The sequence below is a fragment of the Diaporthe amygdali genome (assembly GCF_026229845.1).
Source record: "Diaporthe amygdali strain CAA958 chromosome Unknown NODE_21_length_814164_cov_65_183785, whole genome shotgun sequence".
Taxonomy (NCBI): domain Eukaryota; kingdom Fungi; phylum Ascomycota; class Sordariomycetes; order Diaporthales; family Diaporthaceae; genus Diaporthe; species Diaporthe amygdali.
In genome coordinates this window covers 279,276-301,971 of record NW_026517041.1, presented here as the reverse complement: position 1 = coordinate 301,971, position 22,696 = coordinate 279,276, and the positions used below count along the sequence as shown (strand labels likewise).

The 22,696-nt window shown below is 50.5% G+C and overlaps 9 protein-coding genes across 9 annotated transcripts; 4 read left to right on the top strand and 5 right to left on the bottom strand.

The window, feature by feature from the left end:
• Positions 1–196: 196 nt before the first annotated feature.
• On the bottom strand, positions 197–2,041 carry J7T55_001487 (uncharacterized protein; the record flags this gene model as incomplete). Its single annotated transcript, XM_053145587.1, has 3 exons — positions 197–386; positions 464–1,679; positions 1,756–2,041. 3 exons carry the CDS (start codon positions 2,039–2,041, stop codon positions 197–199), a joined length of 1,692 nt encoding a protein of 563 aa, XP_052991748.1.
• Positions 2,042–3,278: 1,237 nt separating this feature from the next.
• On the bottom strand, positions 3,279–5,311 carry J7T55_001486 (uncharacterized protein; the record flags this gene model as incomplete). The annotated part of the gene is made up of 3 exons (XM_053145586.1): positions 3,279–4,651; positions 4,705–4,899; positions 4,957–5,311. 3 exons carry the CDS (start codon positions 5,309–5,311, stop codon positions 3,279–3,281), a joined length of 1,923 nt encoding a protein of 640 aa, XP_052991747.1.
• Positions 5,312–5,983: 672 nt separating this feature from the next.
• J7T55_001485 (uncharacterized protein) lies at positions 5,984–7,889 on the bottom strand (the record flags this gene model as incomplete). The annotated part of the gene is made up of 5 exons (XM_053145585.1): positions 5,984–6,020; positions 6,078–6,701; positions 6,769–7,154; positions 7,226–7,511; positions 7,576–7,889. The coding sequence occupies 5 exons, from the start codon at positions 7,887–7,889 to the stop codon at positions 5,984–5,986; spliced, it is 1,647 nt and encodes a 548-aa protein (XP_052991746.1).
• Positions 7,890–9,366: 1,477 nt separating this feature from the next.
• J7T55_001484 (uncharacterized protein) lies at positions 9,367–10,379 on the top strand (the record flags this gene model as incomplete). Its single annotated transcript, XM_053145584.1, has 3 exons — positions 9,367–9,827; positions 9,889–10,186; positions 10,257–10,379. 3 exons carry the CDS (start codon positions 9,367–9,369, stop codon positions 10,377–10,379), a joined length of 882 nt encoding a protein of 293 aa, XP_052991745.1.
• A 1,504-nt stretch (positions 10,380–11,883) lies between these two features.
• J7T55_001483 (uncharacterized protein) lies at positions 11,884–12,999 on the top strand (the record flags this gene model as incomplete). The annotated part of the gene is made up of 1 exon (XM_053145583.1): positions 11,884–12,999. One exon carries the CDS (start codon positions 11,884–11,886, stop codon positions 12,997–12,999), a length of 1,116 nt encoding a protein of 371 aa, XP_052991744.1.
• A 326-nt stretch (positions 13,000–13,325) lies between these two features.
• On the bottom strand, positions 13,326–15,197 carry J7T55_001482 (uncharacterized protein; the record flags this gene model as incomplete). Its single annotated transcript, XM_053145582.1, has 3 exons — positions 13,326–13,340; positions 13,719–14,623; positions 14,768–15,197. 3 exons carry the CDS (start codon positions 15,195–15,197, stop codon positions 13,326–13,328), a joined length of 1,350 nt encoding a protein of 449 aa, XP_052991743.1.
• A 1,514-nt stretch (positions 15,198–16,711) lies between these two features.
• Positions 16,712–17,349, bottom strand: J7T55_001481 (Short-chain dehydrogenase/reductase tropE; the record flags this gene model as incomplete). Its single annotated transcript, XM_053145580.1, has 2 exons — positions 16,712–17,013; positions 17,064–17,349. The coding sequence occupies 2 exons, from the start codon at positions 17,347–17,349 to the stop codon at positions 16,712–16,714; spliced, it is 588 nt and encodes a 195-aa protein (XP_052991742.1).
• A 373-nt stretch (positions 17,350–17,722) lies between these two features.
• Positions 17,723–18,778, top strand: J7T55_001480 (uncharacterized protein; the record flags this gene model as incomplete). The annotated part of the gene is made up of 3 exons (XM_053145579.1): positions 17,723–17,995; positions 18,055–18,300; positions 18,368–18,778. The coding sequence occupies 3 exons, from the start codon at positions 17,723–17,725 to the stop codon at positions 18,776–18,778; spliced, it is 930 nt and encodes a 309-aa protein (XP_052991741.1).
• Positions 18,779–20,553: 1,775 nt separating this feature from the next.
• J7T55_001479 (uncharacterized protein) lies at positions 20,554–22,579 on the top strand (the record flags this gene model as incomplete). Its single annotated transcript, XM_053145578.1, has 3 exons — positions 20,554–20,679; positions 20,733–20,922; positions 20,982–22,579. The coding sequence occupies 3 exons, from the start codon at positions 20,554–20,556 to the stop codon at positions 22,577–22,579; spliced, it is 1,914 nt and encodes a 637-aa protein (XP_052991740.1).
• Positions 22,580–22,696: the final 117 nt, after the last annotated feature.

The following is a 22,696-nucleotide window of genomic DNA, read 5'->3' as shown; positions in this document are numbered from 1 at the left end:
TGATATTTGATGTCACAGGTCTTATGGCGTTTGCGGCTGTAATAAGACACGCTTCGGCTCAATACCCGAAGTGGCTCGTCGATTTTCTCCCGTGGAGGAGGTCCAACCGCCCCTATCGTACGTGGGTGCAGGGCTATTTACTTCCTCCACATTCTGTCTTGGTGCTCCTCAAGCGCCCGAGAAGTTTGCAAGTCGGCTACCTCACAGCCGCGATGATATCAGCAGCCTGCTCAGCAAGAGCATAGACAGTGGACTGGATGTGAGCGGTAATGGGAGTAGGGATGACAGAAGCATCGACGACACGCAAGTTGTTCACTCCAATAACACGTAGTGAGCTATCAACGACCTTGCCCATGGAGCAGGTTCCGACGGGATGGTAAGTACCGCTGCGTAACAAACCCGTTGAGTCAGCTAACCGAGATTTGGCAGGAAGCAGACTTGAATAGTAGCCACCATGACTTACATGGCTGTGGCGCGAATGCGCGCTTCGATCTCATCATCAGTCGAGTCAACCGTGAGAGCTGGAAGACCCGCAGGAGGTGCTTCGCCCACAACGATGCCTTGACTCAATGGCGACGCGCCTCCCACCATCATCTTGATCGTCTTTCTGAGCCCGTCTCGCCACACAAAACGGTCGACTTCCGAGGCGAAGAAATTAGGGTTGATTACGGGCGAAACTGTGGGGTCAGACGAGTTGATTGAGACCGAGCCACGAGAGGTGGGAAGTAGACCAACATTCGCAGCTGTCAAATAGCTGTTGTTGGATGGAAGAGTGGGGTCGAAATTTGTGTACAGAACAAAGGCCTCGAAGAATGTTCTTGTCTCCTTAAGCAACCAGTGCGTATCTGGATCGGGTGCTTGACCTTCATCACTCGAGATCGCCTGAGTGAGGCCTGGTATATTGCTGACACCGTAAGATGCCACGAAATTGTTCGGCTGGCCGAGTCCATATTGTGCTTCAGAGAACAGAGGATTTCCAGAATCAACAGTGTCCATTCTGTACTCCGGGGCCAGCTCCCATTCCGTGGTTAGGAAAAGATGATCGGCGAGGCCTTTCCCTACCTCTGGAAGATCCAAGTTCTGTTCGATGTCATACTCAGAAAGAACCTCGACGGGTCCAATGCCGGAGAGCATCAGGAGCTGCGGTGTGCGGTATGAACCAGCGGACGAGATAATTTCTTTGCCTCTAAACTCCGTTCCGTTCGCCAGACGAACTCCAGTAGCGACCACCTTGTTGCCACCTGAGCTGCTGCTTTTGTTATTAATGACCACATCTTCCAAGAGTATCTTCTCTACAAGACTTTCCGTCAGCACAGTAATTCCGTTGAGTGGATAGTATTCTGATGCAATCTGTCGTTTGCCGTTCCGCCGGTTTTCAGCAATCTCGCCAAAGCCGAGATTATCACCGGCGTTTGCATCAAGACCTGGGAGTGCTTCGATTCCGACAGCCTCATATGAGTTGAATACTGCATCTCGAAGCGGGTAGACCCGCCCAGTCGTGGTTGGGACTTCCACCTTCATTGGGCCATCGTAGCCGTGCTGATTGGGGTTTGTGCTGTTGTTCCAGAAACTCTCAGTGCCCCTGAAATAAGGCAGTAGTCCGTCGTAGCCCCAGCGTGAGTCATTAGCTAGCGAAGCCCACTCCTCGAAGTCAACCTTGGATCCACGCATCCAGCCACCTGAACGGAAGTCAGTCAGAACCTATGGTCCCCAAGGTTGGAGGTATCAAAGACCAAGGAAGGGCAGGTATTGTACATGTGTTGATCACTGAGCCACCGCCCAACGCTTTGCCCGCAGCGCTTTGTATCTTGCGTTTATTCAGACTCTCCTGGGGGACGGAATTGTAGTTCCAGTCGAAGTCACCTCCAATAAGGTTCGTTGAGTTTGCGTAGAGAATATCCGATCGGTTTTCTGCGTCGGGGCCAGCTTCTATCACGAGGATCTTCGCGTCATTGTTCAGTGCCAACAGTCTGTTTGCTACCACTGAGCCGGCGAGGCCACCGCCAACCACAATGTAGTCCCAAATATCCGTGGCTAGCATGTTCGATGGAAGTATACGGAGTACACCAAAAGGAGTTGGAGTTATATGCGGCACTGCGGCGCGTAAGGCGAGCTGCAGATAGGCAAGGAACGCTGCAGGCAGTTGTCGAGATCGGCTGACCGACCAGAAACATGCGTTCAATTTATCTTGGGCATACCTGTTTGGCAAGAACTTAAGTGTGAGGTGACTCCTTATCCACTGGCCGAGGTTCACCCGATTTTCAAAAGAGTATCGTTGGCTTCGACCTGCGTTAGCGAATGCGGCGCTAGCCCAGGGGTCCTGTTGGGATGCTTGGCCAGAGGGGAAGACACCACAGGTCATCCTCGACCAGCTGGGATCCACTGGCGGACCTGTAGGATTCGATGCCAGTTCTCAATAGATTGATTGGTTTTTCAACCCACATGGGACCCGAAGCTCCAGATTTGAATGAAATAGTATCGGATGTCGACCAGGAGAAAAATGCGGCACTGGTTGACCCCAGGCCTTCAATAGTACAAATACAGGCAAAGAAGTCACCAATATGAGCCAAAGAATTGAGGCAATACTTATTCGAAGGGCAAGAGCCAAAAATAGTGGGCCGAAAATGTTGCCATATTTATTGGTCGCTTCACTGTGGAGTGAGACACTACCGTGGAAAAGACTTAACAAAACATTGGTCTAGCTCCGTGACCCAAACATGATAATCTCCAATAAGGGGAAATCGGTACTGGAGTAAGCTTGTATCAGTATGTAAGTGAAGAACTCAGTAATGCTAGTGAGACTTTGTCTGAGCTTGGTTGAATCTTCAATGATATGCTTTTCCTACAATAATGTGTGGCCTAGATATTGTGGGCTAAACTTCTTAGCTCTCGAGCGTGCTTAACCGATCCATCTACATGTGGGGTATTCCGCTTGGAACACGGACTCGCTTACGAACATGACTGGGTTTGGGAAGATGTCTGTTGGTTGACTTGCATTTTTACCAACTGCCAACAGGATCCAGGTGGTCAAGATCATTGATTGGGTATCACAACATGCGACCCACGATTCCCCTCGAATTTAGATACTGCACAATAATGCGACGGGGCCAGCGGATTCTTGACTGAACGAAACGAGACATTGCTCCGCCCTGCGTGTTCTGGGCACCACTCCTGCCCCACAAGATGCACTATGCGCTCGTTATGGACTAGAACATAAAGTGGTGGCCCTCGCCAGGGCTTAATGATCCGACAACTACTGCCCGTCGCTCTGTTCCCAACTAGGCCTCCTCATCACCGTCAGACCTCTCGAGATGTCGGTTGTAAGTCTTCTCCAGCCATGTCTTTTCAGCGAGCTTCTCCAGAGCCTCTTTTCCAAAATCGGTTACAGTGATTGAACGCGGTGGGCAACTCTGTGGACCCTTTGTGACACCCTCGTCCGGGACAAAGAAAATAACTTCCTTGTTGGTTGTCACCACATCATCAGACGTGAATCGGAATCCGAGAACCGCCAAGTTCTTCAGTCGAAGGACTTGAAGCTTGGCAAGAAGAGTGGACGAGTCGCGAAAGAAGCTTGCCCAAGGGTTCTCTATCTCATCTGAGCCTCCCAAAGTAGGCACACTGCCGACAGGGCACAGCGTGAGGCAAACCTCACACAGAGTGGACGATGTGAGTCCATCAAATTTGGTGAAAATGGCTCGCAGGCTGCTTGGGGGTAGGCTTAATCCGTTGAGATCGAGTCTACGGAGGAACGGCAGAGTGATAGACACCGGATTGCCATGAATCAAGGAAGAGTTGTTGCTGCCTATCTGACTAGCGTCTTCGCCTGCACTTCGGTGTGGAGGGCCCGTGGGCTCGCACAGCCATTCAGCGAGGCCACAATGCGATTGGGATTTCGGCGACAATTGAAAATCAAGTGCGAGCCACTGTAAGTTGCGCGTGAAGCCAAGAAACTTTCGGAGGCGGATCGTAAATGGACTGTAACCATGAAAGTGGTGGTTTAAGTCGTGGGTGCTGAACAGATTCGAACGAAGGCTTATGCCGAGGTGCAATTTTGAAAGGCCACCAAGGACAGCACGGGCATTCAAATTCAAGCTTGGAAGGAGATTGAACGCTTCGTCGCCCAGATGAACAAGCTGCTTGTCTTCGCTGGACCTAGTCTCGATACTGCTGACCTGGGTCCCACAGCGAAGTAAGGAATGCAAGACGGCACTAAATACTCGATCATCAAAGCCCTTCAAATTTGGACTAGTGCTGCCTCGATCTCTTGGATAGACTTCGTAGGCTGCGGAGCCGTAGCTCCTTCTTATGAAGCCCGGATCTTGGACGGTGGGAGTATGGGAGAGAAGTCGGCGGAACTCCCTGGATCCACAAATGCTGACATTTTTCAGGTTGGGCAGGTTTGAAATAGCCATGGACAGTAGGGTGATGGCTGATCCAGTATTGAGTAGAGCTTGCTGGGCAGACGCCGCAACTCCCCAGTGATGGAGGACTTCTGGAGCTAAACCATCATTGAGGTAGTGTCGAAAGAAACGTGTGAGAATGCCATGAGCATTTATCTCATCACAACCAATAATCAGATGTGTGAGGGCTTTGGAAAGTTGCGGGTGACGAGAGATGTCAACCAGCGTTAGGAGACTGTAGTGGTCCATCACTGCAATGGCAGTTAGCTCATAATAATTCACTGGGTTAGTCATCACGACTTACTGAATTGCCGTGTACTGAAGCTCGATTGTGACCAAGATGCAAATGTCTTCAGTCGACCTTCTCGACATGTCAATCGCAAGTCGTTGATGTCTTGAACATGCAAAATGCGGAGGATCGCATCAAACAGTTCGTTTGGCAAACGAAGTAGGTCAGAGTTCTGAGCAGGATTCTGGGCGGGGACGTTTGGGTCGGTCACTAAACAAACAAGAATGGTCAGATGGTAGACCGACCAAGGGCAGACGGTGCGCCTACGATCATTGCCATTGATTGCCATTGCTGGTGCCCTGCCATGGCCAACCATTGCCGTTTCGTGAACCTGGAGCGAGCCATACTGAGTAGAAAGAACACCAAAAGTGGCAAAAAGCCAACTGCAGAACTCCGAGACAGTAGCAGAGTGGCCAACCACGACAGCTGAACGAGCAATTTCTCGGTAGACATCCTTCTGTGTGCGCCCACTAGCCAGCAGGGTCGGAAGCCAGTCGGCCAGGTCAGTCGGGGAATAATCCAAAGGTTCATCGGCTGTTCGCAGAAATTGAGAGACCTGGTCTTGAATCAAGAGCTTAAAAACATCACCCAAAGGGCTGCTGAGCTGATTGTCGGAAGCCATCTTGAGTTTGCTTGGCAGAAATTGCCCAGACCTGAAGTCTTCGGCGATGTGTAAGGGTTGAAGTGATGAAGAAGTTGAGGTGGAATATATAAGTTTGAATTTCTCAAAGCAGAATGGGGCGAGATGGAGCCCAATGGACAGCCCTGCTGCACTGAGGGAACGAACAAAGTGAAGGTAGCAAGGGCAGCTCCTGTCAGTGTTTGCAGGTGCACAATTTTGCAGTCTCGTCACTGGAAGTGGCACCTAGTCACCATATCAAATGCAGTGACGTCCGTGCCCCAGAGGTGGGATAATTCAAATGTCACATCCACATGTTATAAGCTTTATCTGCGGCAGCCATTCACTGGAAGCAGCAAAGTGATGCGCTGTTTGCAAAAGCCAGGGGTTTGAGCTCAGGAGTATTCCGATTTCCTCAAAGGCCACAAATTTTCAATGCAAGGAAATTTTGGAGTAATGAGCCCAGGAAGGTTTTCCTTTGAGGTTGTGGTTCAGGAAAGACTGTTTGAGAGTGAGTCCAGCATGCATGAGAAAGTGGCTACGCAGAAACAACAAGCTGAGGCAAGCCCAATGCAACGTCATTTGTGGTATTCCCGTAGCTAAGTAAAGCAAACTTCTGTGGAACTTTGCAAACTGTATCTCCTCCAATGAATCTTTGGTATTTGAACTCATGGCTCAATGAGGCTTGTCCTCATCCTGCGCAAAATGCTCTCTGTGCTTTCTGTCAGTCACGGCTGATAGATTTAGGGTGGACAGAAATTAAACATACCTGGCCCATGGACTCTTGAGCCGCAAATATTCTCCTTTATAGAAGAACATAAATGGAATCGCACACAGAGGCAGACTCAAGAACGCAAGCAAGCTGCTCGCCCACTCCAAGCCTAGATACTCATACATCTGCGCTCCGAACAGGGGAAAGCCAGCTCCGACCAGGTTCCTTATCAGAATGACTCCAGCAAGCGCAGATGCTGAGTACCCCTGGTACGAGTCCACCACATAATTGAGCACAGCCAGGATGATGATGTATATGCCAGCCCCAAAGAGCGCGCTAGCGATTATTGGGACGACCCAGTGCACGCTAGGGAAGCTCGTCCAAGCGAACCAGAACAGCGAGATGGGCAACAAGAAGGTCCCGAAGCGAGCGAGATGCATCCTGGCCTCTGGTACACCTTTGCCGTCGTTGCGAGCGACTTGTCGCAGGTAATAACGTTCTTGAAATGGGTGCAGCGCCGCGGCGACAATGCTGCCGATCAATAGGCCGACGAAAGCTGCGCCCCACTCGCCTGTGTTGAAGTCGTGACCGCCAGGCCCGAATACTAAGGGAAAGGCTTCGTTGAAGAGGTAGACGATTCCGTAGATAAAGCCGTTGTAGATCGCGGCCGCCATTGTGATTCTGTCAAGTCAGCGTTCTGCTCATCGAATTTGAATGGGAGTAGGTAGAAAAGTATCGCAACACTTACGGTTCAGTAAACAAGAACCTGAAAGGCCGGGTGAGTGTGACGGCAAACAGCGTGCTCAGCCCCTTCTTTTCGTCGGAATTCGCATCTCTTATGGTTTTAGCGGCAGCAAGGCCTTCAGACTGCAGGAGCTTGCGAAGACGTTTGGTCTTTTTGTCGAGGATAATTTTGTGGCGTGTTTCGGGAATTGTGATAACGAGAAGGACCCAGAAGCCGCCGAGAATTGCCATGTAGACCCAGAACAGCCACCTCCAACCCAGGTTCAGGGCGATATAGCCGCTGATGACCAAAGCCAGCGGTGGGCCTCCGGTGCTCGAGAGACCGTAAATAGCCATTGCAGGGCCACATTCGTCCCTTGCCCACAGGTCACTGACAGTGCCGCCCGTATTCTACAGAGTTCACCATCAGTTGCTTGTCACAATGTCTCAGGAAATTGTGACAGGGATAGACAACGTCTTACAGTCAAGGGTGCGCTGCCGAAGAAGCCTTGCAGCAGACGGCAGACGATGACCGTGGCTATATTGGGCGCCAGTGCCAGAGGGATCTGGAAAATGACCAGCAGCAGCCATGAAATCATGTAGACAGGGTTGCGACCAAAGTACTCGGACATTGGTGCAAGCATGAGCGGTCCCACTGCGAAGCCTAGAATGTACATTGACAGCCCGACCGTGCCAACCTCAGAGGAGACATTGAAGGTGCTTGTTAGCTGTTCTGTGCCCGAGCTGTACCCGCCGGCACAAAGGCAGCTATTGATTCCTTGAAGTTAGTGAAGATCTGGCATGCTGGCACATGTTTGGCATAAGAACCTACGTAAGGACATTGAGCATGCTGACGAAGCATGTGATGTACCATTTCTTCCATTTTGGCCAGTTTCGCGGATTGTCCTTGTCGTCGAAGGAGTAGGTGAGGTAGACAGGCTGCTCATTGTCTGGGTATCTTCTTGCATATTGTAGTGCCTCGTCTTCTGACAAGAATTTGCGGTCATTTGATATCGTCTCGTGTATTCCGCCCGAGGGAGCGTCGGTATGGCGAAGCGAGGGTGCTGTCGATGCCCGGTCCGAGTCTATCTGCTTTTCCAGTCTCGCAGGATCAGAATGTTCGAGCCCATGGTGATGCACGTCCATGGCTGCTAGTCGCAAATCTCACGGCAGTTGTATGCAACCAGAAAGCTTGGTGCTCTTGGCAGTAGGGAAAAGGGTTCAGGAGCAAGGTCATCGGTGTTATAGAGATTTTGCCAAGATGGAGATTGCGGCTTGTTTGGGGCAGATCACGAACCGGCGGTTTTTGTCACCCAGCAGCCGGCGCGGGACGCACCCCGGATGTTGTATCTTCAGTAACGTCATTCTTCGGCTATCGTTCTGGAGAAATTGTGGTCCTAAGGGAGATGGGTAAGCACTGTAGCTGTCCTGCAGGCGCTCAGTCCCTCGATACCTCACTGCTCAGTCGCTCTAGCCCGGCGGCCGCCCGGTTGCACCGAAAAGACGCCGTTTAAGACCGATGACGTTGAGCTGGAGAGGATCGCCACTTCTCTGCAACCGAGCTCCACCGACACCAGGGCGACTACTTCCGCCGGGTGACATTGTGCCTATTAGTAATGAGACCTACACGTGAGAGACGAATTGACAAATGGAAAGCCGTCAAATCAACGTCTACCTTGGTTATCGATATTCGTACTTGTCGCGGTATTATCAACGCATGGAATTGTTGTATCCATAGTTGATGTCTGCCACAAGTTGAGCTGCCTATAAATTCGGTTTAAATACCGGCCAATCCCACCATATTTCCCCTCACAAATTCAATAATGTTTCTCAACGCTTGTGCTCACACGGAATCTTTGAAATTGAATTCCTATCTGCGAGAAGTGCTGATCCGAGGCCAATCTGGTATGCAGTGATACGGAAACGCTACAGCTGGGGCGCAGCATGCTCATCACAGGGATGCAATCGAATCTGCGTGAAGTCCGATAGCGGCCCAGCCTCTGATTGTCACTTGTGTTATTTTCGAGCCGCCTCAGTGCCCAGGTAGGATGTGGCTCTGAGCCGGACAATTTCGAATTTGCAAGACTCGCTGAAGCCTCGCCGCACAAGTTTGGAAGTAGTGTCCGGACCAGCGACGGAAAGCAAAATGGCACCAGTCAGAATATGAAGCTGCCATGTCTAGTGAGCTGACACTATAATACTGCGTGCTATTTGCCTCACCAGAAACACGTTGCTGTGTCACATCTATGCATAATATTGCTCCTCTGTGAACTGAATCACACGTGCCGAGGCAAGACCATGCTACGATCCCATCAGGTCCATTGGTTTGCAGTCACGTTTTGTTCGCAAGGCACCCCAGGCTCGGCCCGCTCGAACTTGTCGATTGGCTTGTTTCATAGGTCGCCGGGGTTGGTGCTCATATGTCTTGAAACATCGGCTACCAAGCCGATAGAGTTAAGTTCGCCTCGGCAGGAACATGAGATCCGATTTGCGTGCGTGATAGTGCTGCCCAGTCCAGGAACCATATGTAGCTCGCGCTGGCCGGATTGTCTTGACGTCCAGCCAGGAGACCATCCCCATACACCTCAGTTTTCCAAATTGCAGCCCATCAGAAGCATCGAAAATGGCTGAGTTAGTGGGTTTGGTCTCTTCCATCGCCACTCTTGCTGCTGCCGGGTTCCACGTAGCAAGAAAAATCTCCACGGTCGCAGACGACCTCGGCACGGCGGGTGCACAGATCAAGGGCATTGCTGTCGACACCAAGGCCGTGGCGATCATCCTGAGAGACATCGAGGCCAAGCTGTTGAGTGGCAAAGACTCCTCTCGTAGTCTCAATGGAGATACGAGAGAGGTTCTTGCCGAGGTCGTGGAATTGTGCAGACATGAGATCGAAGATTTAAATCAGAATTTGGCATCGCTGAAGGACGATGGCGGACGTGGAGACACGGCACAACTGAAGCAGAAAGCAAAGTGGTTATTTGACAAGCCCAAAATTGCGGCAAAACAGGCTTCTCTAGATTCGCTGAAGTTGACATTGGGCCTCTTATTGCATAACGTTCGGCTATTCGACGGAGACCATTTGCAGTAAGTTGCAACGGCCAGATCACAACTCATCTATGCATAATGATCGCTGACGCTTGCTCAGGGATCTATCCGTAAATCATGGTACACCGCTGGTTAGCGAACACAGGACGAATACCACAGTTGTGATGGTCCACGAAATAGATGGACAGGAGCCACCGCCGACATATCGGGCCACCATTGAGCACCGAGACAAGACCAGAGCACATGGCTCCATGATCGCCTTTGAGGAGACAGAGTCTGAGATCAAGATCGCGGGCCTTTCTCTGTCGGATGTTGATGCTCCCCGCTTGAGTGATAAGACCAGTCGAGACATGGTGCTAGCTGGGCCCCCCAAAGACCTCATAAAGGTTCAAGAGAAGGTCAAGTGTCTAGCTACTAACAGACAAATGAAACGAGACGCTAGGAGAACAGAGAGGGCCATGAAATTAGAAGCTTGGAAAGAGAGAAAAGAAGCCAAGCGGACTGCTAGGGCAGCTTGGAGGGAGGACAGACGTGCTGTTCGCGCTTGACTGCGATGCGAATAGAGAATACCCGACGACGAGCGACCGCTAGACGATGCTGGCAAAGTCAGGTGCAAAGTTGCCAGGCAGGGTTGAGAGAAACAAGCTAGAAGGTCTGCAGTCGTTTGTAACATGGAAGCGAGAGGTAGCTTTGGTGTTTGTAGGTGCAATTGACAGAAGTATAAAGAGCGCAACATCACTGTTGCAGAGACTCTGACTGGGGTTGCCGCTCGTTTGTTCTGTCGAAGTTCATTGTTGAAAGCTTGACCAACAGGAAACGCTCTTCAACAAACCCATGACCCTCAGCTTTGCACTAGATTTCCACCGCTCAAAACCATCCTGCTAGAAATCGTCAAGTGTGTATGTAATTACCTCACCCCGGGTGTGCTTGATAAGAAGTGCTTGCGCTTTTGCAATGGCCCAGAGGAAACATTCGTAACGCCGTTCAATCACTCTGTTGATCTCCTTGACTTCAGAATACGTATTTCCAAGCCTTCAGTATTGTATCAGAGTATTTGCTGTAAATCGATTATGTTTTGTTAGCCAAAGTCTTTGGCGCACGTACGAACAATTTCTTCCAAGCAAGCTCCATGCGTAAATTCACTTACTTATTGCTACGTAAGACATTCGGGGATGCCAGTATGGTATTCACATGCTCACGTATCGTACAAATAGCGAGGCAATACCTTGGCACCTCAGTTTCACCACCCCCCCCCCCACCCCCAGACCAATCAAGGCTGGGAGGTTGGTGAGCTTATGTAAGCCAACCCCTGTCAGCTCCTCCAAAGTGAATGTCGAGATATCCCAAAGCGGAACTTGGCCAGCTTCACATCGTCGACAGTGGGGCCTGGCCATAGCTCTGGGTCACTTGACCGGCAGCTAGACGGGGGGCAGGCAAGTCACGGGCAAGCTGAGCGCCTGAAGTCTTATATAAAGACCCAACTTCCCCCCTTCAATCAATCTTTCCAACTTTCCAACCCGACAACCATCTGACTGAACTTCCTTCCTTAACCTTTCGTTGTCAATTTACAGTCATACAACCACTCTTGATCGCCTTCTCCTTCGTTGTCGTCAATACACATACACCTTGGACACTGCGATCAGCAGCGTCGTCTTCTTCCCGCTGAGTTTGCCATCATCAGCATCTCCTACACCAGTGCTTCTCCTTCTCGCGAGTCGGCCTACAGCGTGACAGCAGAGCTTCTTTCTTGTAGGCAACCTCCAACGTGGCCTTTGCGGGAAGCTAATCGAATCTCACAGGCCAGCAAAGCAATCTGAGTGAATTCCTCGCGGACACAACCCGAAAGTGTCAATACCGAGGTTCTGCGACTGTCGCCTTTCCCTCGCAACAACAATCTGTCCACTACAGAAGCAGTCAAAGACTTATTTTAAGAGTCGCAGTAATCAGTCAGTGGAATCAAGCTTCTCGAATTTCAGCACTGAAACTCAAACCTGTCCAAATACTGATCATCACCACCAGACTTTCACCCACAGACAGACTCGAAACATACGAGACAAAATTCTTCAGCACTTCACTTCTCAGAATCACCCCGATCATGGATTGCAACACCACCGTTGACCAGTCCGTCTCCATCAACCAGTCTCTTCACGCCCACCAGTCCTTCGCCGTTGATCAAACCATCTCCATAGATCAACCTCATACTCTTCCTCACAGCCGCCACAGCACCGAGATGGCAAGCTCGCCAGCCAGTACTACCTCAAACGGTCTGACTCTGCTCAAGCTGCCCATAGAGCTCCGTTGGACGATTTGGGAGCTCCTCCTCCCTGAACCGAAGGTGCTGCTGGCCAAGAAGCGAGACATAGCCACTGACGAGGACTGGGCAAGAGGCGTGACGTCACGACCGCAATTCTACCTCGAGCCTTGCCCAGGCTGCGCTTCTCCCAGCCATCCTCTGTTGGCAAAGATCTGTCGTGATTCGAGAGACTTCCTTTCTCTGCACGGTGGCTTCGCCTTTGGCAACCCGGGCGAGGGTGGCTTGTGGTGGAACAAGAAGAAAGACGTGCTCGTCATTGATCACACCTGGGAGCATGAACCATACACCTCCATTTTCGACGATATGACCGGCCTCGAAAACATCGGACACGTCGCCTTGGACGCGACTCAGGCTGCTGACATGGCCTACGACGTCACGTACCACAAGGAAGAAGCCAACAACCCACGCGACGCGCGTCACCCTCTCGCCATTGCCTTCATGTTCAGAGGCTACTACAAGACATTCGGTACAATCGAGCATTTCCTTCCAAGACTCTTCACCGGCCTCCAAACGCTCAGCGTCTACTTCTTCCAACTCAACGACCCAGGATGCTGCGGGCATGCCGGCCGTCACACCTATGAGACGAAGACGGGATGTCGCGCTCACCCTTGCAAGATCATCAGCGAGGGTTCATGTGTCAACAAGGTTGACATCGCAGTACAGGGAGTGGAAGGCATGCGAGCTGCTGCGGCGACAATGGAGCGACTCCGACATCTCTGGTCCAGAGTCAACCGCTTGGCCCTAGAGATTGATTTTCACATGGGTGGTAGATTCGTCACTCGATATCCCTGGGTGTCTCAGCCGGGCAACGACTTCGGAAACGACCTACCCATGGACGTGGGTCGCCGCACAATCAGATGCGAAGAAATGATGGAGGACTACTCTTTTGCGTTGTGAGCGGCAGCGGCGATGGAGGAAAGCAACCCGACAAGCTGAAGGGACAACAGTCCATAGATGGCACATTGGCAGAGAATATTTGAGATGATCTGCAGCTGTATCAGCTGCATGCTCTTAGGTTACCGACTTTCTTCAGGGTTGGCTTAGTCCTAAGAGGAATTTGCAAATTGCAATCGAGAAGATTCTCGGGCTGCGAAAGTCATAGGTGTAGTCAGGCGCACACTGCATGCTTTTGATCATTGAGGCGTACAGTCTCATAGACAGCCACAAATGGAAGCTGGGGGACGATGCGACAGTATTCACACTATTCCTTTTATCACTAGTGACTACTTGTTGTTTGCCTGTGAAACAAATTCTAAAATGATAAGATGGCTGAGAAAAGAAAACAGATTGATTTTGTGGGAAACAATAAACTACTAACTGAAAGACTTCGTTCAAAACTCGTTGAAAACCCTTCGTCGGACATCAAAAACGATGGGCTGACGGGGTGGAACCACTACCTGTGTATAATCTAACAACTCACGAGAGGGCGGCCCTATCGGGCCAGCGCTCGCCCACAGCATGATGCCAGCTCCTTCCATTAATTGGCCGGTCGTACGTGTCATTCGATCGGAAGGAAGCAAAGGTATGTGAGGCTGCCACGGCGTTGCGTAAGTAAGTGTGCAATTTCGAACCATGACAATATAAATGTCGCTCAGAAATGGAAATTGGCCACGGACCTTTGCATCTGCGAGGGGTATCAGTTGCGCTGCCAGTCTGGGCCAATCGTAGACGAATTGGACAGTCAGACGACGAAGCGATTGCGGCAACTTCCAGTCCAACTCGGGAAAGTAAGGGCCGTATTGTGAATCGATACGGTCCCTCACTGTGGACATGCGTCCAAGCAGACCTTGATCGATTTTCAAGTCCTCCAAGACGGCAAAGTCGCCGAAATGCGGCACATCTGAAAATCGCTGTTCTTCGTAGCAGTATATATTGATGAGATGGTCGTCATCGCCTGGATGTTGCTCGACCAGAGCGCTAGTGTAAGTCAGTTTACGAAGGCAGTGCTTCACACCTTGGAAAACGCCGGCGTTCGAGAAATCGGGGTCATTTTGACCAACAAGATATGATGTTCGGCGGTAGTAATAGAGCTCCTCGAGGTTTGAGAACTCTGGAAGGACCTGTGAGACGTGGTGTAGGCGCCCAGGCTGAATCGCTGCCAGCACGAGATTCCGGAGATTGGGAAAAAAGGGCGGGGCTGCAGCGTATGCGGGGGCTCGGCGGAAAGTGCTCCAGGAAAGGGCCCAGTCTTCAGACTGGAACGATTGCAGATTTGGAAAACTGAGCAGTAGAGCTTCCATTTGAAAGTGGACGGGAAAATTCAGAATCCTGCCTGGGTCTTGCTCCCCTTCAGCAACGGCCAACGTCGTAACTGAAGGAATTCGGGCTATGGGAGCTTGCTGCGTCAAGAAAACTTCTTGGACGATCAATGGATCGATGAGGAGCTTCCTCAATTTAGGCGTCAGCCCAAACAGTAGCAGTTGTATCATCCAGGCATCAAACACAAAGCTCTGAGGGAGACCGAGCGCGTCTTCCAGGAGCCAGAGCTCACCATCAAGCCAGAAAGAAGTTTGGTTGCTTACTAGACTTGCCCTGTTTTGATCAGGTAGATTCAGTAGTCCCGGGACAAAGGCTGGGACTGGTATTCCAGAGTTCAAACTTGCCGTAATAAAAAGACCCAGCCTTCTCTTGTTTACACCAGCCTTGTATTTGAGCGAAAACTCACAAATGGAGAGGAAGCGCAGATGCTGCCTCAGCTGACCGTAGTTGATGAGACGCTCCATCATTTCGGGAAGGGCTTCATTGTTGAGCCGTCGAGCCCAACCAATCTCTCCATCAAATCCACCAAATTCGTCGTTCAACAGGTGGCGCGCCGAGAACCCGGAACTAGGAGACATTACAAATGCATGGAAACGGTGCTGGTTCGCGACGTTAAGCAACTGCTTAGAAGTTGCTGCTAGCTGGCCTAAGGAACGCTGAAGTTCTCTCGCATGTTTCGCGGATGGAATTTCGTGGTTATGAACGGAACAGGACGGGCAGAGGAACGCGGTGATCATGTCTTGGACCTCAATTGGCAAGCGCGAGGAGCCAAGATATTGTTTCCCGCTCGAGCCACGTGGGTTAGTAGCCGAACGATTGGATACGACGTTACCCATTTTGATGGGCAACGACTGGTGACTTGTTGATGACTGCGTCTTGATGTGTTCTTGAACTTTTGTATTTCCTTGCGCAGTCTGGTGGGGATAAGGATGGTCTCTGCTACAAGGATTGTGCGATTTATAAGCGAAAATTGATGCGGATACAATTGCTATCAGTTGGTCTTGAATGCCAGAAAGACATTATCATCGAGATTGAAACAATGAAGCTAAGTCCGGGAACAAGACAATGGCCAAGCTGGAGAAGATTGCACTCAAAGAGTTGCCGCTGCAGCAGAACGACACATTAAACGCGGGCTGACTCGTGCCCCCCTCACATTACCGCACATTGTGCTAATGTTGCGGGACGGCTGAAGTGGTTGTTTTATGTGATAAAGAATGGGGGAACTAATGGTATCCGCCGTTGAGGAATTCAGAATCACGAGAAATCAGGTGTTCTGTGTATCAAATTTAACGAGTCTTACAACGAAGTTGCGCTCCGTTCAGTGTTAGCCTGGTATGAGTGTGATACAGTCTCATAACATACAACGGTATATTTCGACATCAATATTAGTCTCCTTGTGGTTGAGCCATCTTTCACCCCGGTCTCTCAAATGAGCAGAGCAGATCGGACCGGCGACAATGTGTATCATGATACACCGTGGAAGATCTGGAGCCAGAGTTGACAAAGTTAGGTATGGTTCAGGTCGAACCCAATGGAATAATGACCTGGGTCAGTAGCACTGTCAGGGACGTAAAAGCTCAATCGAAGCAGAGCAAGGGATAGGTATATACAACGCAGATTTCAAGAATGAAGTTGAAATGTGGTGGCATGTCTTGTGGTGATACCAGGCTGGGGCAGATGCCAGTCGGGCTGGGGTGAAATTTACGCCGACACGAAATCCAGCGCCAAATAAGAGGAGCGAGGACGTTTCAAGCACCAAAGCGGGCTTCTTCTGCAGAGATCAGGTCCCAAAATGGTCTGAGTCACGCATGGCGTGATAAGAACAGAGAGTGTGAGAACAGATACTGGAGCGAACGTGAGGAAGGCGAGGAATGTCCCGGTGAAGGCTGGCTTGCCCGGGTGACCTGACAAGTGTGCGGACCGGTATTTGAAACTTCAGCACCGTGGCGACGACGAACTTGTCAAGAAAAGCGAGAAGGCAAAAGAATAATAAGCGAAAGATCTCCGCCCCCTAAAATTTCGGGATTCTCGAAGTTGGCGAGATTGACATCCTCTGCGTTTCTACCTTACGAGCCTCATTTAATGTGGTCACGTTCGAGAACGACAACGTCACCCTAAATTTACCACTCCTGAACACCATTGCGGTGAATCACTCTCGCTGCATCAGCGTCCCGTGCTCCTTCTACGACATCTCTAATAAATTCACCACCTAGTGATGGGTCGCCAGCGCCCAAATCCTTCATCATGCTCTCATTTCCGAGTATACCTGTTGCCAAAAAACCGGGTGTGATAGACCAGGCCTTGACACCGTCCTCTTCCAAAAGGCAACTCCAGGTTAACATGACCATATTCAACTTGATCGGTACGCTCCCTGCGCCTTTGCCAGCGACGGCTTGGGCCAACCAGCTGGGACGTTTGGCGTTTTCATGTGGGGCTGAAGGCCGTTCTCTCTTGTGCTTGCGAGAGTGGCGAGGCCGCTGGTAACAAAGAGGAGACGGGGATCGGTCGATTTCACAAGGAGCGGTGCGAAGGCATGTGTCATGACGTGGCTTCCAGTGGCGTTGGTGCGGTAACTATTGTCGAAGGCATCGCGAACAACACGAAGCTCGTCGTCGTCATCGCCATTCTGGGACACAAAGTCGAGAGCAACACCTATTTTCTCATATTAAATGATGTCAATAGAAGAGTGTTCAGAAACGTACCGGCGTTGTTGATGAGAACGTCCAGGACACCGTACTTCGCTTCGACGGTCTGGAAAGCCTCGCGAATGGATTCATTGCTCAGGATGTCAACCTGAACAAACTCGATACTGCTGGGCGAAACAAAAATTTCCTTTTGCAGCTGGTCGGTTGCGGCCTCGCCCTTCTCGCGTGACCTTGCGCCCAACAAGACATGGTACGATTTTTTCGACTGCAACAAAGCTTTCGCGGCTTCATAGCCAATGCCGCTATTGGCGCCTGTAATCAGAACAACTGTCTTTGAAGGCATGATGTGGGTGTGTGTGGCTCTGTTGCTCTCATTAATCACAGAAATATTATTTATATTCATTCGACGAGTGTCGCAGGCCTCCCTTTTATTATTTAATCTACTTGCCTTGGTGCAACTTCCACACAGCGTTAGTCCGCTGGTGGTGCGTTTGTGGCACACACGGCCTCCGACGACATCCGGATCTGCTATTCGGCCTACACCGGAGTCCGACACTTATCGCTCATGAAAACAGTACTCGCTCGCATACATACCATTGTCCGTATTGATCACCTGTTTGATTTAAAATTCTTTCTCCTAGCAAAATAACGTGTCGCGCGCACATCTGTGTCGACTTTTCATCCACCCAGTCGCGCTCATACAACCAGAGATCAACATGGTTCCAACCAAGAGGGCAATTCTCATTATCGGTGCCACGGGCAGCCAGGGTGGCGCTCTAATCAGAGCGTTGCTCGACGCAGGCGCCACGGACACTCATGAGCTCCTTGCTGTCACTCGGAACCCCTCGACGGGATCAGCAAAGTCCCTTCAGGAACGCGGCGTCAAAATTGTGAAGGGCGATCTCAATGATGTTCCTGGAATATTCTCAACCGCCAAGAGCCTGCTTGGAAAAGATGCCCCCGATATCTGGGGCGTCTACAGTGTTCAAGTAATCTCAACCACATGCCTGAAGCCATCAATCATTTGCTTACCAAGGTCGTGCTCTAGAATCCAATGACTAGTTCCATTGACGCGGAGATCACTCAAGGCAAAGCGATGGTCGATGGTGCCCTAGCCAACCGTGTCAAATTCTTTGTCTATTCCTCTGTCGACCGTGGCGGGGAGGACAAATCGTACGAGACCAAGTCAAACATCCCCCACTTCATTAGCAAGCACGACATTGAGCACCATCTTGTCGAGCAATCAAAGGGCAAAATGGAATGGACCATTCTCCGGCCCTGCACGTTCATGGACGTATGTCACTCTTTTCGTGTTGCCATTGTTTCTGAGATCTACTTCGGGCAGCTGATTTGTGGAGCAGACGCTTGTACCCGGCTTTCTCGGCAAGGTAATGGCCACCAGCTGGAAGATGGTCGTGAAAGATAAGCCTTTGCAGCTGATATCTTCTACTGATATTGGGTGGTTTGGCGCTCAAGCCTTCCTTAACCCTACAGAGTACTCAGGTCGCGACATCTCCTTGGCGGGTGATTCATTGACATTTGAGGAAGCCAATACCATTTTCAACGAGAAGGTTGGGAAAGACATACCACGAATGCTTGAATTTGTCGACAGAGGGATTTTGTGGGCTTCACAGGAGCTTGGAACGATGTTCCAGTGGTTCAATGACGAAGGATGCGGGGCAGATATTGAGGCACTTAGGAGAAAGCATCCTAAGCTGAAAAAATTCGGAGATTGGTTGGAGACAGAAAGCCAGTGGGTAGAGCGCAAGTAACAGGTTGAACGTTAGTTCTCTGTAAATAGCTGAACCGGTAGAGATGGAGAAATAGCACGGACAACTAGGCGTACTGTTGTACAGAAGCTGAACTTGAGAATTGCTTCCTCAGTGCAAAGGATATTGGATTGATGAGTCTGACTTTTCTATGCCCTTGTATTTCTTAGACACACTACATCAATCTTATTTACACTTGGGAAAATTTGGATCTAACATTCTAACCTGTCTTTGTCTTTGAATTTACGTCGTTGGTTTGCGTTGATGTCAGGATGACCGAGCCATGCCTGTGAACTCCTTGACGGTGGGATGCTTCGCCATGTAATTTTCCCATGTCACCCGTCCGATATTAGGATACTTAGATATCCCGACACTCCGTGAGTGACATCTAGTGTTTGTCAACATAGTAGTAATGTAATTCATGTCAGGCGATGATACGAGTGTAGCCCTTGTGGAGCAACCGCTCCACAACACGCCAGCCTAATGGATACTAGTAGGACGCCAGACCTCGGGACCGAGCAGTCGCCGGACGGGGTCTACAGCCGCCACCATTGTTCAACGTCGTCGGCCTCTGAGCATGTCCGAGATGAGCGCTCCCGTAATTAAATCGTGTGTCCGACTCATCGCACGAGAGTATCCAAGTCTGTTATCTCCGAAATTGCATTCGAGAATTTTCTGGACCCAAGAAAAGCTGACCAATTCTTGTTGTAAATAGCGAAAATGTTATTATTTGATGTCTAATGGCACGAGGCTACCCAAGTCCAAGTGCGTGCAATGCCTAGGTACCTCACCCGGACACATTCCAAGGAGATTGATTGCCGAAATATGTCAAGCTCGCACCTAATTGACTGGCAAAGAATGGTATGGTGTCGTTGCCATATTACCGCACATCAAGTTGATGTTATGATATGGCTCGGGTGATTGTTGTGTGTGATAAGAAAAAAAGGAAGGGATCTGATGGTATCATTAAGTGAGCATTGTCTTGATGATGACAGTACCGATCTGCTTATGCTACCCGGAGGCTTCACAATAGCACAGTCAGACATTGTCAACGTACGAAGATTCGATTGATGACAAAGCAGTCAAATGAGAATCGCTCTTGCTAAGGCGTTAAGGTCCGTCAGGCTGGGTTATTGCTTCCATTACTCATCAGTCCCCCGTGATAATCGTGTTGTGGGCTCCTTCTTCTTGGCAAGTAAAAGGAAAGAGGTCTACCAGCTTGGTCGTCTGGGCCGCCTGCAAAATTCTCAGGGCAGTCATCAGCACTGCAATTTCTCCTGGCACACTATTCGCATATTATCGTTGAACGCACCAATACTTTGGGAGAAATGCTTGGCCATTGGTACGAAAGATTCACACGTTGGAAAGTAATTTCATTCTCTCGAACTCGTCAACTTGCGCTGTGGCTTTAGCACCTGGTGTGACAGCGATAACGACCAGGACCTGTCAAGCCAATAACAGTGGTAGCCCTGAGGATGAGCATAGCTTGACAATTTATATGACCCCAAGTCTGGCGAACAAAACTCAACAATCGTCGACCCTCAACTGGCTATCTCCTGCAAGTTTCTTTGAGGCAACGAACCCGTGGGCCGAGCGCAACTCAACAGCCAGCTTCGACGAAAGCGATGGCCTCACATTAGGATTGGCAACGGCAAACGACGATCATCCGTTGCGGATGTGGAGTATATTTTTCTGACTTTTGGTTTATTTACCAGCATCAATACAACCTGATTCTGACTGGGCACGGAATTGGGCCATGTCGGCAAGGGCAGGTAATCATGTACGGGCAACCTTTCACCCCGCGTCTACCCCTACCATCACAAGTGCCTGTGCGAGAACCACCAGGGTCCCGAAGGACGTCCATGTCTTTGGAAATCCCGCAGTGCATCCCCAAATGGAATATGGTACGTGATAGGACCTCCAGAAGCTGACAAGCGGACTAATGGGTGAGTACCAGCCAAATAGAACAACAACTCCCGCGCTCGGACACGACACACTACGTGAGCACTTCGAACTACTGCAGACTACCGTGCCAAGGAACATTGAGATTAGCACCATTCCGATCGGTTCATATGCCCATTTCACAGAGTGTGCAAGCTATGATTGGGACCTCACACTCTTTGGGGAATGCTTTGTTCGGGCACCGGGTGAGTTGCTTTTATAGCTCCTGCTCGTGGAAAGACACTATATTTGACATTATTTGTAGGGGCGCCACCTCTATTACGTCGTTTCAAGCCGGGAATGCGCTTGCCCGAGGCAAGCCTGTCGCCTCTGGATGTGGAGCTGGCTCATGATGTTCCATTGTACCAATACGAGAATTCTCTCTTGGCCATTGCTTCAATGTCACCGACGCGAAACATGGATGATATCGATGTCTTGACAAGTCAGCTCGCACTGGAGAAGCTCTTCAACTTCGTTGCGGGTAGGGCAAATGAGGACTTCTGCTTGCATTTGTTCCTCGTCGGGGGTACAATGATTATTGAGGATCGCAGCGCTCAGTATGATAAGCAGCCAGTGCTTGACTTATTTGCTCATGGCCTGCCTGGCAACCGTCATCACAAGGGCTTCTCAGCTTTTACCAGGTTCACCGGCATGAACTTGGGCGGAATGAAAGGTCACTTTCGGCTACTTCAGTACAAGATGGGACCACTGAACTGTGTCGTCCGATGTCTTTCTCACGCCTTGTATGATCCTAATGGGGACACAATCGAACAACTTGTTGCAGAACCTGGGGAAGTCGACGGGCACAATTCGGCTGCCGCTTCAGACACACCGCAGAAGTCCAACCAGACCACCAAGCCAGAAGTCCCAGGTCTTGACAGCCAGCCTGAACAAAGCATTGGGAAGGCGATGAACAAGAAGTCTAAAAGCGGACCTAGTGTAGTTGAAACTTCCATGGTACCCACAGCGCCGCTGCCTCGGGTCACGAATGCCGTGTCGTCGAAAACAAGCACCCAATTGTCTGACACTGCCCCTGCATACACGACGAACGCGTCTCCCCAGCCCTCGGTTGTCACTTCAGAGCCAGAGCCGTCGATATCGGCACACGCGCAAGGTATCACCTCAGCGATGATTCCAATACCGAAGAGGTCGTACCCACCAAATCAAGCGCCTCCCAGTTTCAAAACTGATGTCGGAGGCTCAACGACGGTAGTGCAGAGCTCAGACCAAACCACCGTCAGAGATTTGAGGCCGTCGGATCACCAAGCCCACAGGGTTCAACCCCGTGAGCCGCTTCCAGGAGACCAGTCATCCAAGATGCAAGGTCGAGAAAATGGACGTGCTGGTTGGCAGGAGAAACAGCGCGATGCCACATCTACAAAGAAATGGGAAGAGAGCAAAGATCCCTTTGTTACTCAGAAAAAGCTCGTCGCAATACAGACGGAAGACATCTCAGACAAAGAAGGGCCTGAAGACTCTCCGGACATGGCCTTAATGTGGCTCGGCCGAACAAGCAACCTGGTCCACATCGGTCACGCTAACGGTTATATCGAATCTGTCGAGTATCGTGATCTCCGGCGCAGTTTGGAGTTATGGGAGAAAAATCGGGGAACTCAGATCAATCTAAGGAGGCTTTCCTCCTTGCTTTGCCATCTCTACCGTGGCCTTCATCAGCGCCATAAGAATGTGGTGATAGGGGGTGCCTTTATAGCCGCTTTTGGCCTGGACGCCGGGGGCAATGCCGCATTGCGTATATTCAATGGGCCCGAAGGCTTTTCACGGTCGCCGTGTCCGGGTAACCAAATCGAGGAGTTGTGGAGTGAGTGGGTGCGCAGTTCTGGCCACAGGGATGGCAGGTCATGATGTATGTGTGGGTGGCTCGTTTATTAGATTGCTCAGCGTCTAGATGAGGTTATTAGCTACTCTTCTCAGCGATACGTCGATGGTTCCCATTGAGTAGTGTGTAGATCAAAAACAAAT